A 17767-nucleotide genomic window follows, 5' to 3' on the forward strand; every position below is an offset into this window, starting at 1 on the left:
CAAAGATGATCCATTGATTGGCATGTCTGAATCAGTGTGCTTATGTGAGTGTACCTTGCAATGGACTAGCGCCATCTCCAGGGTTGGCTCCTACACTGCACCTGAAACTACCAGCACAGATTCCTAAAACTGATAGATGGTGATGATCCTAGGAATGCACTGAGGACCATGTGTTGAAAGCCCTCAGATATATCAGGTATGTCTTCCTACTAATAGACAACCATCTTCCTAATCCTCTGTACCTTTTTGTTCCTACAATTAACTACCCAACAGTCGTATTTCAGCTGTCCTCAACAGCCTTATGCAGAAACTCATTTGACTTTAAAGAAACATCATTTGGCATCTTTAATTATTTAACCACTTCCAAATTCATGATTGTTGTTCCTTTTCTCTAAGTGATATTCTGACAGCTATGCTGGTTCTGCATCCTGCTCCAGAAGTCAACGTGAGGAATTTTTCAGCTAACACATTGAATTCCATTCTCCTCTCAGATCTGCTTTCACAAAATCTTTTCTTGACATGCTGTCTCACAACTAACTTACCAAGGTCAAAAAATTGTGATTATCATAAATCGACAGACTTGCGCAATTCCATTGGGGTTTCTACAGCTTAACATACTAGAAATTCTATTCTTTTTTCAAAGTTCAGACTGTCACCTCTGTAGCAGTGAAACGGATTACCATAATGAAGACTAATATAACAATCTGACATTATTGACAATGCCTTCACCTAATCCTGAAGTTCTTTCTGAAGGAAATACTAAAAGCATATCGGAGTCATTACCAACTTGCAGTTCCTTTAGCCAATAACCATAATTTTACATTTTCACAAATCCTTCTTTCACAATAATCCTTCCAAACTCACCCAGGGTCTCCTACCAGTGACCACATAACCTACACAAACATTTGGCTGCATTGTAATTGAAGGTCAGCATCTACACCAGGCACCAGTTGTAACAGGAGCTATGGTGTCAGGTACAACTGCATCAAGCAACATGGTTAATGTCTGGTCTTTCTTGACATTTTACTATTAAGTAAGTGAAATGTGCCATATATAACCTCTCTTGGTCATGGCCGTTCTGCTCTATCTGTTTATGTTCAAATCAAGATTTGAAAATGTCTCTGTAACCCTAAATTTGGTCTTCAGACCTGAATGACACATTCAGACTTGCATGTCATGATTTGTTTTCATAGTTGGTTACCTTTCACACCTACTCTGGCCCATCATCAGTTTAATTTATTATGGACACTCACACCCTTCCTATAACATCTCTGCACACTTCACTCCAGGAAATATTCATACGACAAGTGTCAGTGCAGAACACCAAGCAAAGGCTTAAATTAAATTCTAGAATGTAATTCAAATTAAAGAAACAAAGCTGGATATTAACATGAAACTACCACAGCACCTTGGTACTAGGCTTATCTCTGGGTGCTGTAAGCCTTCTTAAAGCGAGTACTGAACTCTGAATAAAACAAAGCAAATTCAATCAAAAGCTTAACTTTGCGTACTAAGGGTGTCTCTGGCCAATATATAGCATTCACTGTATTTTTAACACCAACAAGATAATGTCAGGACTTGCTGGATGGCTTGGTTTTAATTCTAGCAGTAATTTATGCATTTGAACATATGGAGCAGGATTTGGTACTTTTAGTAATCAAGGGTTCAATGAATGAAAAATAATAATGGAAAATATAAAATATTATACTATGCAAAAATCTAATATTACAAGAAGGTACCATGTACAGGGTGTTCAGTGCGTGAAGGAAAATATCATAACATCAATAATTACTTAAGAATATTATTAATTATTAACAAGGCAATAATTATATAATAATATTAATGAATAATATTACAATGATAATATTATGTAAAAATCAAATATTATAACAAGGCAGCATTGTGTATTGGGGGTCAATGTGTGAAGGATAATATGTAATATTATAATATCAATAATTAATTATAAGTGTTATTAATTATGAACAAGGCAATAATTATATAATAATATTAATCTTTTTTTGTTTGTTTGTCTGTCTAGGATTTTAAATCACCTGTAACTCGCAAACCGTTTGAACAATTGCCCTGAAATGTGGTACACATATACTACGTGACATCTGCTATACGCTTTCGAGGTGATGATTGACCTCCAAGGTTATTCCTCTTTTAATTTTTATTTCATTTTATTGTAGAATCAACTCTTGGCAGCGGCCAGCAGGGCGGCCGTGCGGCTCATGCATACAGGCGTCGTTCTCATCTCTGCCACGTTTGCCATCACTCCCCCTACCTCTTCATATCTTAAATCATTCTTGAGGCAGATTGAAGACTTAAGTGCCAGCTTAAGTGAAAAATGAAGGAAAATGTATTAAGTAATTGCAGCACAAACACTGACTTAATCAGTTTTAATGTAAAAAGATGCCGACGAAAGAAGAGAAGAAGCGGGCCGCTAGGATGAAGAAAAGAATCAACCTCTGAGTAAACGAATGCTAAACGTACGGAGAAAGAGGATGAAAATTGTGAATGCTCAAGTGAAGTGTAACATTCAGTGCGCCGTTACTAGTGAAAAATATTACAATTACAGTATAATATTATGTAAAAATCTAATATTATAACAAGGCAGCATTGTGTATGGAGGGGGAGGGTGTCAGTGTGTGAAAGATAATATTATGTAATGTTAATTAATTATTCATAAATTAATTATGAATATTACTAATTATTAACAAGGCAATAATTATATAATAATGTTAATCAATAATATTACAATGATAATATTATGTAAAAATCTAATATAACAAAGCAGCATTGTGTACTAGGGGGTCAGTGTGTGAAAGACAATATGTAATAATATAACATCAATAATTAATTATGAATATTACTAACTATTAGCAAGGCAATAATTATATAATATATTAATCAATAATATTACAATGATAATATTATGTAAAAAGCTAATATAACAAAGCAGAATTGTGTACTGGGGGTCAGTGTGTGAAGGATAATATGTAATATTATAATATCAATACTTAATTATGAATATTACTAATTATTAGCAAGGCAATAATTATATAATAATATTAATGAATCATATAATGATAACAAGGCAGCATTGTGTACAGGGGGTCAGTCTGCAAAGGATCATATTATGTAATTTTATAATATTATCAATGCTTGATTATTAATTATTAACAATGAAATAATAATATTATTGAATATTATAATGATAACATGTAAAAAATCTAATATTATAACAAGGCAGCATTGTGTATAGTGGGGTCAATGTGCGAATGATAATGTTACATAATATTATAATATTATCAATACTTAATTATTAACAATTAAATAATAATATAATAATATTAATGAATAATATTGTAATATTACGATGATTATCTAATATTACAAGAAGGCTGAATAGTGTGCAATTTTTGACTAAATTGTTTGCAGTAAGGCAAATAAAGAAAATCCAAGCTGACAATAAAATGGCAGGCATACTTTACTTCTAGGAAAACAGTTTGCAAAAATAAGTGCTGTGAGTACCACAGTGAATGGACAGACATCTCGAAGACGCCTTTCCCGACCAGTACGCCATAATGAAGGAAAACAGATGGACAGGCTTTCTGGCTGGGATGGAATAGGAACCTTTACTTGGCCAGAACATTCATCCATCCATTTTCCTTCATTATGGGGTCCCAGCTAGGCAAGGACTCATTCTCCATTCTCTTTGGACGCCCGTCCGTCACTGTGGTACTCACAGTGGGCATTACAGATGGCTTTACTTCATCTACATAAGGGGAATCCAAGGATGGGCACAATGTCTCAGCTGAGCTCCTTGTTCAGCTAACATGTGAACTAAAATTTGTCTGCCATTTGTGACTCTTAAGTGTTCGTGAGAGAGCCCTAGTGCTGTCTGTCCAGCACGGATTACTGCTGAAATCCTGTAATGAAGGCATTAAATAGAGGGATGAGGAAACTGTGAAATGTGTAAAGGTGAAATGAGGCTGGCATAACTTTTGGAATAAATAGAAATTATGGTCAAATGATGTTAAAATGAATAAACATACAGTAGGTGACTGAAACACACAGTGCTCCTGACATTTTTATAACAAATGATATAACAAAAGGATCTGCATGTCTCCTATGTATAAAACAAGCAGGTACCCTCATTGTATTCATTTTATTTTCCTACTGCTACAAATTTCAGGTCAAACATTACATGAAAAAATTAGCTGCACTCTTTTGTCACAAGGATTAGTGGCTGCTGAGGAATTTTGACTACCCTTTTTAAAAATGTGTCTCTTTACAAAGAGGCTTTGGAAAACAACAAGCTAACAAACAGTATGTGCGGCGTCACAAATAAGAGAATACAAATTGCGGAGTGTGGTTTTTTGGAACCGTGTTGACTGAAGCAAGGAATCTGCTGACCAGATAGAAAAGAACTGAACCAAAAATAGATGCACATTCCTATCAATCTTTACAGAATCCAGCATGTCTGAAGGAAAAAAAATGCATACGCAAATCGCCCAAGCACATAAAAATACGCAGCCAAAGGAATGAATCAGAAGTAACATATTTATGCAATTTTTGGAGAGCAGCTTTTATATTTTCCACCACATACCAGTATTTCCATTTTATATTCATTCCATTTCCAAAAGTGTATTTCTGCCAGAGTAAGTGTCAAATTCCTATTTTACGCTAGCAGGAATTCGGTAATAAAGGAATACACGGTACATAAAAAGTTAATGGTGAGAGGAGGCATTGAGTTTGCTCATGCAAATTCATTTTGATTAGACCTGGTCTATTAGTTACTAAAAAAAGTTGAAGTGAAGTGTTAGAAAGTTGAAAGTGTTACATCTCTTGGGAATGCATACATTTAAAGCTGCAGACACCTTCCATTTTATCAGTTACTGTAAGGAGAAGCTTAAGGTTATGCTGGGCATGTCCCAAGCCAGCTATTGTTCATACATTTTTTCATTTTTTTTTTTTGCATTTGAAGTTTAAGAAGTGTTTCTGAATACCTTGATGTGGCCCTGGCCCTGTTTAGCATGAGTTCAGTTTTGTTGCATTCAGACATATAATGTGCCGATATCTTACGGCAGCATGTGAATTGCAGTAACACATGTAAATTGGATTTGTTTTGTTATGAATTATTTAAGATCGTTTTTCTTTGGAGCTCATTTCCTAAGTAGAAGCTTGAAGATGACGCTTCCATAATGGGATTTTGTGCATTTTAAGACATGTAGATATGTTAAATATAATGTGTCATCTTTAATTAACGTGCACATGTGCAGTTTTGTGTGAAGGGATTCATGTCCTCTACACGCAGCCATTTCCTACCGTGAGGGAGTGGTGTCATCTCTCTTTCAGCATTTATTAATGACAGTGATCTTATTGTCCATGATTTATTTGTCACTGTGATCAGTCAGCCAGCCCTATTGGGCTCAGTATTATGCATGGAGCTTGGCCTTTTATGAAAATCAGGCCTGTTTTAGAGTTTCAACGACGGCAGGTACCACAGAACTCTGACCTGGCTTCTCTGGTTGAAAAGCGGAATAGCTCCTGGTCCAAAAGTGGTGACAAGAAGTGACCCCGGGAGTGTGTTAAGGGGATGACTTTTAAAGAGACATCCTTTCCAAAGTCTGCACAGCTTGTAGTTAAAAGGTAACTGTTTAGACAAAGAGCCCAACTGGCAGGAGAAAGAAAGGAAATGGTGATGAGAAGTTGTTGTGTTTTAGAGGAAGGTCAGCAGGGAGCATTTTTTGGAGTAAATGTCGGAAAATGGAGCAGCCATCCTATGAGGTGATCAGGAGTACCCTGTGGAGCTTTTTTCCTGTTGTTGTACTTTGTGTTCTCCCTGTCCTGCCTTGATATTAACACCCCCTTTTGTTTTTATGCTTTTGGCATCTTTGGGTTTGGAAATAGTGTGACAGTGAGTTGACATGTCACATTACATTATTCTCATGTTTTAGCTCCATATGTCTGCTTCAGTGTATAAAGAATAAACCATACGTTTATAGGTTTATAGGGTTATTATTGTCATGTGTAGAGAGTACTGTGAAATTCTTAGGTGCATGTGTTAATCCACGTGCCACAGGTAGCCACGATTAGTGACCAGAACTACCATACCTTGACTTATTGACTTTTGCGTATCAGTTAAGTATTAGTTGTAAGTAAAACCTTTGTAGTTAGACAATTTCTACTTTATTCTTGGTTGGCCTCTCACTCGGGTTAAGTTATTTTCTTTGAGTTGTTACTTTGCACTCCGCCATGGGTTAATCCCTTCATCCAGCCATCCATTTTGAGATATGTCAACTTGTAGAGAAACAGTACCATACATCATCACCACACGTCTATGCCAGCAGTTTCAGGGTGGAAGTGACATCATTGCATGTCTAGACCAGCAGTTTGCTAATAAACATTTATAGTTTGTCATAAATCAACTTGATTGACACGCTAACCACACCAAACCCTAACCTTAACAAAACTGACCCTTAACCTTAACCATTTATCCTATATGCTAACCCAATGGTCTCAAACTCCGGTCCTGGAGGGCTGCAGTGGCTGCAAGGTTTTCATTCTACCACTTTTTTTTTAATTAGTGACCTGTTTTTTTGCTGTTAATTAACTTCTTTTGAATTCATTGTAATTGACTTGCTCTTCAAGAGTCAAACCCCTTGTCTCTTTTTCCTTAATTAGCAGCCAAACAATTATGATATACAAAAAACCGCGTCCATCATACAATATCTGACAATAAAGAAAGATGACGGTCTCAGGAAGGCTGATCTGCACAAATCCCCAAAACATTGTGCCAGTGCTCTTAGAAAAGAGAAAATCAATAATTTCAGAAATGTATGCTATTGCACAATGAGAGCAGCAACAAGCCATGGAGTTAAAGAACGGGTTTAATTAACAACAAGAATGATCGCTTAACTAAGCCACTGGTTGGAGTGAAATTGGTTGGAGTTTGAGACCCTGACTTAGTTGGTCTTCAGTTGGCTCACTCATTTCATGTTTCTTTTCTGTTTGGGTGCCATTTAAGGAAAGTAACTAAGCAATTCAGAGGAACAATGAAGGAATTCGGGGAAACAAATCTTAAAAAAACAAGTGGAATTAATTAGCAGCAAAAACTGGTCACCAATTAAGAAAAGGGTTAGAATGAAAACCTGCAGCCACTGCGGCCCTCCAGGACTGGAGTTTGAGAACCCTGTGCTAACCAAACTTACCGCTAACCTTAGCCTCCTGCTGGTGTCGACCTGCGGTGGTGTATGGTGCTCTGGCTCTGCAGTTAGATATTATTATCCATTTCTAACCCTGGCTAATGCATTTCAGTGTTGTAGCATCAGGTGCAAAGCAGTAACCCATTGAGAAGAGCAGGAGGTCAGAAATGAATATGTGCTTTCTTTTACAATAAACCTTCCTATTAACGCCTGTCCAAGGATCTTTAATCATGAATGTTTTAATTAGGCAGAGGCAGAGTGGTGGTTCTGTGGCTAAGGATCTGCACTGGCAATCGGAAAGTTGCTGGTTCGAATCCCGTAAAATGCCAATCGGGACTCTGCTCTGTTGGGCCCTTGAGCAAGGCCCGTAACCTGCAATTGCTGAGCGCTTTGAGTAGTGAGAAAAGCGCTATATAAATGCAAAGAATTATTATTATTAATTAGTGAAATGGACTGCCACAAACGTGTACATCATTTTGATGTATTGAAAAGTGGCAAGGCTGTTCCAGTACAACTATCAGAAAAAAAGAAAATATTGTGATTTTATTTATTTCCCTTATACACATTTCTGCATGTAATTATACCTATGAAAATGATTTATTAAACCTCAAGTCTCCGAGGAAATATTTACTGATGTGTCTACTCTGTGCAGATGTTCATCTATTTATCTGATGAATAGTAACAGTCGGTTTGGTCTTCAAAAGCCCAAGAAACAGACAGCGTTGCATGTCCTCTGGGCAATAGGGTCATGTTCATGGTAGAGTTTCAGTTTTGTGAAAACATCTTCAGATATTCCTGCAGTAGAGGCTGGCAATGCAGCTCATAAAAAACTGTAATATTTTCTTCCTTTTGTTGTAGTCAAACTCTCAATTACTCACAACAGCCATAGCTGGTAATTATCTCCATGCCAGAAACTGTTGAATGATACCTACTGAGAAGTGTCATTGCCAAGTTAAAAGTAAAGACTTTGCGAAGGCGCTGCTGCTGCTGCAGGGTACATGATGCAGAATGGCACCAGTCCCTGGCCGTGAGCGCCTTACTTGCGCTTTGCTTTATTTGCTCTTTCTTTAAAGTTTTTAAGGTCTGCTGCCATCAAGCTTTGGACACACTTGCCTCTCTTTTGGCCATGGATTGGAAGTCACTTGCATCTCAGGCAGCGTGATGCACTTTTGGACACTCCTGTAATTTGACAAGGCAAAATAAAAAAGTTTTAAATGCATTATTAATGTCACAATTATTATAAAGGTACTATTCTGAGATGCAGAGAGTAAAATTTCAGTGTCACAGTAACTCTGCATTACTTCAGGATTTAGAAGTGTCTATATGGCTCCCATACTACAAAATAAGCATTGGTAGTAATAATTTCAAGGCAGCAATTTTGGAATTAACACATCAGTTGGAATGAAAAGTACAGACAAAGCGGTATGCCTGTGTTAATGTTAAGCATATTTATGGTTTTAAAACATTTAGACAACACAATAAAATGTTAGCAATGAGTATTATAGATTTTAAACCAAAGGAAAATAATTTTTCTATTGTATTATCTATAAAATATTAAAAAAGCACTAAAACCCTAGAAAATAAAAAGGGCCCAAATCTAAGCATGAAAACTGTCACCAGCCCACCGCTTTTATCAAGAATAACATGACCTCATATACCAAACCTTCATAGTGAAATATAATTAGCGGTGATGCTTTACATAAAGTAATGAAAATAAAAAAGATTATTTGTGGCACTACATTGTGTGAGCTGGAGCTGGCCTGCATCCATTTCCAAAGAAACTCTGGATCGATGGCTGCCACCTTTCAAATGAGTAGGCCCCTTTTCTGTTTGGCTCTCGCTTTTGTCAAAATGTACGGCACTGTTTTCAAACACCTTCTTTTGGGATGCAGCAACTTTACAGGCTTCTGCAAAATCGTCGTAAACATGTGCAGGAACGCCAAATGAAAAGTACATGGATCCACTGGAGGGAGTGCACCAAAACCAAAAGGTAGCAAGTGGTCAAACCTGGACGGCAAGCACACCCCGATGTGCACAGCACTGGTCTCTCTGGTACTAGCATTCGCCGTCACTCACTAAGAAGATCATTGCCTCTTGCTTGCCAATCTCTGCCATGACTGCTGCCAAGTGATTCAGGTTGCCACTGTGAAAGTGTTGCGCTTCCCACAAGTCCAAGATAACTGATGTGGGGCTGGCTTTCGAAGCGAAGAAACTGTTGTGTCTGCAAGATAAAACAAAAATGGGAGTCGGTTTACCTGGCAATAAGAAGATGATGGGGTATGATATGGTGAGTCAATGGCTTTGTCAGTCTGTTTTGACTGTAAACTGCCAGTTCTACCCACAATTCACTTTCTGGTCTGGGATTTGATGGAGCTGTGCCTGATTTCTGTTTTATGCTGTGAAAATCATTAGCAAGATCTCATTACTCTTGTTGAGATACCCAGGAAGTAATGATTGGGCAGCTTAGAAAGCTAACATGAAGAAGGACATGGAGGAGTATGAGACACTTATCACTCCTTAGGCAGTGCCTGCGTAAAATCCAATGGGAGACTCTTAAAACCTGAAGATGGGATGTCTGCACTCTTTCTTAAGAGAGTACTTGTATCAATTTTGAAAGACCCTTTTCAAGATGTAGGTGATATTGCAAACAAACCCATAAGATCTCCAAATGAGAGTGCACTGCTCATTCTTCGCTTGCATCCTTCTGCCCCAGATTTTCGATTATGTGCATGCTTACAGAGTGGACCCCCTATTCTGGATTTCTGCTTTTTGACACATGTATTGTCTCAATCCAATTTAATAAGCACACCCTTATCCCTGATGCTATACCTCCTCCTAAACAATGGTGAACTCTCTAAAACTGATATAAGGTACCGTTAGGGGGTAGTGCTTTTTAATAATCAGTAAACAGGTGGTGTTGTGTTAAGTTACATTTTTTGTCTTCTTTCTTGTCCATTAATTATCCAACCCGCTATATCCTAACTACAGGGTCACGGGGGTCTGCTGGAGCCAACCCCAGCCAACACAGGGCGCAAGGCAGGAAACAAATCCCGGGCAGGGCATGAGCCCGCCACAGGGCACACACACATACACACACACAAACACAAACACACACACAAACACAAACACAAACACACACACACACACTAGGGACAATTTAGAATCACCAATGCACCTAACCTGCATGTCTTTGGACTGTGGGAGGAAACCGGAGCACCCGGAGGAAACTCACGCAGACATGGGGCTTCTTTTTTGTGCCATACCGAATTTCTTGTTAAAAGCTGCATTTCCCTTTCTGAGCAAGCTGATATCAGTCAATGGAAGACTTAACAGCTAAGATGCCAGACCATAAACTTTAATGCTGCCAGTTCTATCCCCAGTCCTGTCTTACTTTGTGACTCAATGTTGACTGCCTGTAAAGGGTTAATTCATTTATCAGCTTTTTCTTTCTTGATGATTTATCCTGTAAAGGTATATCTCTTTTAAAACATACAGCATCCTTTACCTGTCCAGCTGCAGCCTCTGTGCCAACAGCCTCCAGTCTGCACCATGTGGGCAAGGGGCATCCAAGCTGCTGCAAATCTTCTGTCGTATCAGGTAGGGAATCTGGAAGGCACTGGGCCCTGCTAATGCTGGAGCATTGGTGTCTGAGCCAAAGAAGTCTGCTTCCAGTGCACGTGTGTCCTATACGCACATAAAAGTATGTGGTTAGTCAGAGAGAAATATTTGGACCCAGTGTTCAGGCAGAGCATCTGGTCACACTCACATCCCTTATTGTAACTTAAAAAGCCACAGATGTCTAGCATCAATACTGACCACTTAGCAGTGCTGGTGTAAGCCATTTTGCCACTCTATGCCATACACAATTTGTTCGCCCACTTTGTACCTGAAATATCATGAGCAGTAGGCAATAACACATAAACGTGAAAGTCATGATCTCGCCATACACAACCAGTAAACATTGAAGTGCTTGGACACCTCTATTTTCAGCAGTATAAGCTGCATACAGCATATACAGTAATTGAGGTAACTGTATATGACACACTAGTGGCCAGCAGAGACCTGAAAGACCTCAGAGGATTCAATAATAGTTTAATATACCCATTACGTACCGCTGTAAATCTCTAGGTAATACATTGTTTCTCCTTCATATGTACACCAGTTGACATAGACTAGATATGTCCTGAAAAAGAAATTCCATACTAACCAGACTGGCAGCATATTTAAACAACAAACTAACTAACTTATTACCATCCATTTTTCAACCCCGCTTATTCTGAGCAGGGTGACTGGAGCCTATCCTAGCAAGCACTGGGGTCAAAGCTTAAACAATCACTGGACAGAACTCATTCACACACAAGCACACACTACGGCCAATAACAGCATTGCCAGTTCACCTAACCTGCATGTTTTAGGCATGGGGTGGGCAATGTCAGTCCTGGAGGGCCGCAGTGGCTGCAGGTTTTTGTTCCAACCCAGTTGCCTAATTAGAAAACAATCCTTGCCAATAATTTAATTTCCTGGCTTGTTAGTGTTTTAAATCTGTCATGTCCAGGGTTGGATTTCCCATAAGGCCAACCTAGGCCATTGCCTAGGGTGCAGCAGTCAGGGGAGTATATAAAGAAGAACCAAATATTTACAGATTTTTCAGTATTATTTTGAAAAGGCCATATAAAATGCTGTTTTTTAAATTTACTTCCATATACATTAAATAAATTGAGCAGTACATTTGCGTTGCCCATCTCTATAGCTTGTGCTGTCTTTCTCAGTCACAGGCAAAAAGCATTTGCTATTTCTCTTTCACACACTCAGCATGTGTTAAAGGAAAATTCCAGATTTGGCGTTACAATAGTGATTCCAAGTGATTCATTACGCTCATATCGCTTGACTTCTACATATCTACTGATAGTAGGTACGTAAAATATATCGTTAGTACTTTTGTATGCTGTTTAGTTTACTCAGGGCTGTAAGCCTGAAAGCCGTAAGCAGAAAAAGTTGACAGGGGTGTTCGTCAAAGGGGGGCTGAAATTTTTATTACAAAACATGAAACATACGCAACTTATGGCTTGTTTATGCAGCATCATTCAATGTGGTGTAATGTAAGTTTGACACAAAATGAAAAAGATTTCAATAAAATTCTATAATGTCAGATGAGAATCGATGTAACTCTTTTGCATGTTATGTCAATTTTATTCACTGTTTTCCGTATCGAATACGCCATCTGGGTGAATAATTTGAACTAATCAAAGAAGTAATCATTGAAGGACTACAAACAGTTTATCCAAATGTTGACATTTTATTAAGAATGATTGTCTGCACACCAGTGACGAATTCCTTGGCTGAAAGGTCTTTTTCTTCTCTGAATAGAATCAAGGATCATTTAAGATTTACGATGCAGCAAAATAATCTGAATGCCCTTGCACATCTTTGCACTGAAGCAGATTTAACAAGCTCTGTCGACTTCAATGAAACAATTGAAACCTTTTCATGGACAAAAGCATGAAGAAAGAAATTCTAGTAGGTATTTAAAACGACTTTAAGAAATTCGATGGAAAGTTTTTTGTAGGTGTTAATGTTATGCAATTTCATAAGTAGTGTAGTAGTGCAGTTTTGATTAATAATATAATGTGGTTCAAAGATTATAAAGATTGTATCAAGTGCTTATATGTTTCAAAAATAAACTAATACATATTAAATTGAAAATTATAAATCAACTTTCTGTCTTGGGTGCAGAATTATGTGCTTCGGCCTAGGGCGTAGAAATGTGTAAATCCGGCCCTGACCATGTCAGGTCATTCTCATATCCTAGATTTTTTTTTTCCTTTCTAAGTATATCACTCAAATGATTTGAAGTCTAAAACAAATAAGTAATTCTCAGTCCTTCACTTTCCTTCCAAGTATTTAATTAAACCCAATAGTGCACGATAAATACACACAGGTGTAAATGGAAACAAGTTAAATGAAGAAATGCTGGTTTCTTTTGTTATTTGCATGTTATTGCTAATAAGGTACAATTTAAAACTAAAATACAGTAATCCTCGCTATATCGCTTTGACTTTCGCGTTTCGCTCTATCATGGATTTTATATGAAAGCATAACTAAATATATAACGCGATTTTCGCTGCTTGCGGTTCTCGGACAATGTGTCTTTTACTTCCTGTACATGCTTCCTCAGTTGGTTTGCCCAGTTGATTTCATACAAGGGACGCTATTGGCGGATGACTGAGAAGCTAACCAATCAGAGCACGCAGTTAAGTTCCTGCTTGCTGAATGCAGTGTTAACCAGAAGTCTCGTCTCGCTCATTCAGCATCAATGTGTTTCGCTGTGTAAAGAGTTGTGCTCTTTTGTGTTTATCTTTGTGCATAGTCAAGCCCTTCATTATGGCTCCAAACGATCTGCTACTGCTTCAGGGGCCGTGCCCATGCTAAACGGAAGATGTTAACGATTGCCGAAAAGGTAAACGTTTTGGATTTGTTGAAGGCTACGATTCTTTTATTTAAAAAGTAGCAAAGGAATATAAGATCTACGCGCAGTGTCCTTTTAACCAGGGTGCAAAACAAGTTGTAAGCGGATGTAATAAGGCAGTAGTCTGGATGGAATCTGCTTTAGGGATTTGGATTGAAGACTGCCAGAAGAAGAACAACGGCAGTGCTTCACAATCGCCTGAAGTGGCTCCTTTGGAAGAACTGTAACGCTTTCCTTTGTTGTGCAGTAAAATTAAACTCATTGTTATCGGACAAGTCATCGTGTCATTGTTGGTGAGTAACCATAATTAATTTTCTACTTACAGTACTTAGTACATGTACGTACGTTTAGTGTCACTGTACACACACATTTACTGTATACTATTTTTCTTGCATTGTACGTATTTATTGCTGGTGGCATGTCTATCGTAATGGCTGTAACATGTGATATCGGAGACACTCAATATCTTTAAAATAATATTTAGGTTTTACTGTATATAAACAGTGTGTTTATATACATAATTTCAATGAATCTTACCTAATATCTAAGAGAATACAAAGGGATTATGCTGTATAACTGTGCAGGGAATATTTATAAATAGTGTGGGAGAGTTTATAAGGGCTTAAGATATATAAAAATAACCAAACAAACATATGGTTTCTACTTTGATTTTCACCTATCACGGGGGTCTGGAACGCAACCCCGCGATCGAGGAGGATTACTGTACAGCTATTTAAGACTAAAATAAGCAATAAGGATTCAAAATCTTAGCAAGCGAGACAATTAATAATGACCCGGAAGTGTTACTTGAGCAATAAGCAATAGTAATAATACTAATTAAGCAACGGGTTGGAACAAAAGCCTGCAGCCACTGTAGCCCTCCAGGAACAACTTTGCCCACCCCTGTTTTAGACTGTGGGAGAAAACCCATGGAAAGCCTACACAGGGATCACCAGTGTTGTGAACTCCATTACCTCGATGCAAGGCAGTAGAGCTACTACTGTGCCACTCACTGCATTATTACAGTAATGAATATTACATTAGATTAGATTAGAAACTTTATTAAGAAATTTAGATGCAAACATCAGCATAAACATAAAAAACAAAGATACACACTATTAGGGCAAATAATACAATCAGTTAATTAATCAATAATGTATATTGTGCAGAAACTGCAAAGTGAACTTAAAGATTATCATTTAGTTTGGGGGAAACATTGAACATCTGATAACATTGGGCAGAAAAGACCCCCAGAGGCACTTCTTAGAGCACTGTGAGCCTGGGGCTAAAAGTGCTCCAAGAAAACTTAAAAACTTCACAGTAAGCACCATTAACTAATGATTTAAAGGCATATTATTATATGTAGCACTTTCATAGTAATAATTCATCTAAGGCACTTCACAACAAAAACATAATAACAGTGAATTTGATATTTAATAATAGAGGCCAGGTTATAGTATGTGTCTCATTTGGACACACAGCCAGTCAGAGGAGGCAAACAAAACTGTGACACAAACAGCAGGGCTGGCAGCACTTCCTTCTATGTAGATAGATAGATAGATAGATAGATAGATAGATAGATAGATAGATAGATAGATAGATAGATAGATAGATAGATAGATAGAGTTGTGCTTAAAAGTTTGTGAACCCTTTAGAATTTTCTATATTTCTGCATTAATATGACCTAAAACATCATCAGATTTTCACTCAAGTCAATGGCACTGACATCTGGTGAAAGATCAAAGCGAATGCATCAAGCAAAATACTCCGTGGACGACATTTTGCCTGTTATCTCTAAACTGGACTATGACTTTTCAGACTCGATTTTGATACAAGTGGTTCAAAACGAATATGAGGTTCCAGCTTCAGATGATTGGTCCCCAGCTAATTGTTGTACTGACAATGTTGGCCAGGAGGACTGCCACTTAACAATGATAAGAGGTAGAAACCAGATTGCAACGCACTGTGACTGTGTCCTAGCCATGCAAAAACAGCCTGACCGCATATTCTTGGCAAACAGGCAGCCAGAGTATGTAGCAACAGACGTTTTCTGTGTGAAGCCATTGCTTTTCAGAAACTGTTTTTTTTTGGAAAAATATTTAGCCCTCAAAGAGTTAAAGTAGACAAAGAGAAACCAGTTAAACAAATGAGACAAAAATATTATATTTGGTCATTTATTTATTGAGGAAAATAATCGAGTATTACATATTTGTGAGTGGCAACAGTATGTGAACCTCTAGGATTAGCAGTTAGTTTGAAGGTGAAATTCGAGTCGGGTGTTTTCAATCAATGGAATGGCAATCAGGTGTGTGTGGGCACCCTGTGTTATTTAAAGAACAGGATCTATAAATGTCTGCTCTTACAACACGTTTGTGGAAGTGTATCATGGCACGAACAAAGGGGATTTCTGAGGACCTCAGAAAAAGAGTTGTTGATGCTCATCAGGCTGTAAAAGGTTACAAAACCATTTCTAAAGAGTTTGGACTCCACCAATCCACAGTCAGACAGATTGTGTACAAATGGAGGAAATTCAAGACCAATGTTACCCTCTCCAGGAGTGGTCAACCAACAAAGATCACTCCAAGAGCAAGGCGTGTAATAGTCGGTGAGGTCACAAAGGACCCCAGGGTAACTTCTAAACAACTGAAGGCCTCCCTTACATTGGGTAATGTTTATGTTCATGAGTCCACCATCAGGAGAACATTGAACAACAATGGTGTACACGGCAGGGTCGCAAGGACAAAGCTACTGCTCTCCAAAAAAAATTGCTGCTCATCTGCAGTTTGCTAAAGATCACGTGGACTAATCAGAAGACTATTGGAAGAATGTTTCGTGGACGGATGAGACCAAAATAGAGATTTTTGGTTTAAATGAAAAGCGTTATGTTTGGAGAAAGGAAAACACTGGCCTAAGCCTTATTGACCTCAATAAAAGTTGTCACATCAAAAGCAGCCAGAGCCTCATGTATATCATGGAGGACGCAGGTGACAGGTGAATGCTAGCTTAAGAAAAATGACCGTGTTCACACACAGCATTGGTGCTTGATTATCTGCTTTGAAAGTGAGCCTGAAATATTAATTCTTACAGCATCTGTGTTCATGAAATTAACACCACACACAGAGGCATGACAACGGGGGTGTTGGCCACTGCCCCCCCAGAGACAAGCCGTGCCCACCCTGCGAAATGCTCTGTCTGTCCAATGAAAACTCTGGAGAATAACATTTGATTTTCACAGTTCACTTCGCCGCACATTTTGCAGCACGTTTTGAACCTGTTGACCGCATTCTTTAATTAAAACAGTGTATACGTTCCATTCTTCTTTTATTTTCTGGTTGGTAACACCAAAGGCTGTGCATAGGTGGCTTATTAAAAAGCAGACATCTTCAACCTCTGTCCCTCTGCGAGCTGCTGGCTCCACGGTTGAGCCCAGCACCGCTGCTACCAACACGCAACACAGCGCACCCACGTCGGGAACTGAAACTCCAAAAGACGTAGATAAGCCTACAGTGTAGGCCCTACACAATCCTCCAGCTCTGTGCCTGTGTCTGGTACTCCAAACCTCTGCCTTCAACAAAATATACAGTCCGGTCTGCCTGACTTAAATACGGAGAGCCCATCCCAGCCCATTTTAATTAATTATCCCAAGCCGCATTCGGAAAGACACTCAGATGTTTTAGTGCAAGCTGGTATCAGTCTTGACCATGGCTTGAATATTCTGTTGTCCGTGATGCCAGCTTTTGCTTTGCCTGACGCAAATCTAGTGTTTCCAATTCGGACCGCAAGGACATATTAACCAAACACAGCTACACTAATTGGAAAAAAGCTCTAGAAAAAGACGGTGGCGGCTTCCACAAACACGCGTCTAGTATCCCGCACGTCAGAGCCATGTCTGCATGGCAAGAGTATCGTCGCCGGACAGAGACGGGTGAAAGCATACTTCAACTACTGGGTCCAACCCAGATAGAAAAGAATAGATATTATGTGAAAAGCATTGGGGAGGCCGTTCAGTTCCTTGCAGTCAATGAACTGGCTCTGCGTGGTCACAATCACGAAGGTGAGGAGGAGGGACTTTTCCTTAAGTTCTTTGATT

The 17767-nt window shown here is 38.5% G+C and overlaps 1 protein-coding gene across 1 annotated transcript in view; it reads right to left on the bottom strand.

The window, feature by feature from the left end:
- Positions 1-8808: 8808 nt before the first annotated feature.
- The window catches only part of unc5a (unc-5 netrin receptor A), an 863267-nt gene continuing 854308 nt past the window's right edge, over positions 8809-17767 (bottom strand). The window contains exons 13-14 of the mRNA XM_039774735.1: positions 10717-10895; positions 8809-9432 (exon numbers count right to left, since the gene is read on the bottom strand). Of these exons, the coding sequence (XP_039630669.1) occupies positions 9267-9432; positions 10717-10895 (345 nt within the window). The 3' untranslated portion in view covers positions 8809-9266. The remainder of the gene's footprint in view (positions 9433-10716; positions 10896-17767) is intronic.

The sequence above is a fragment of the Polypterus senegalus genome, chromosome 13 (assembly GCF_016835505.1).
Source record: "Polypterus senegalus isolate Bchr_013 chromosome 13, ASM1683550v1, whole genome shotgun sequence".
NCBI lineage: Eukaryota > Metazoa > Chordata > Cladistia > Polypteriformes > Polypteridae > Polypterus > Polypterus senegalus.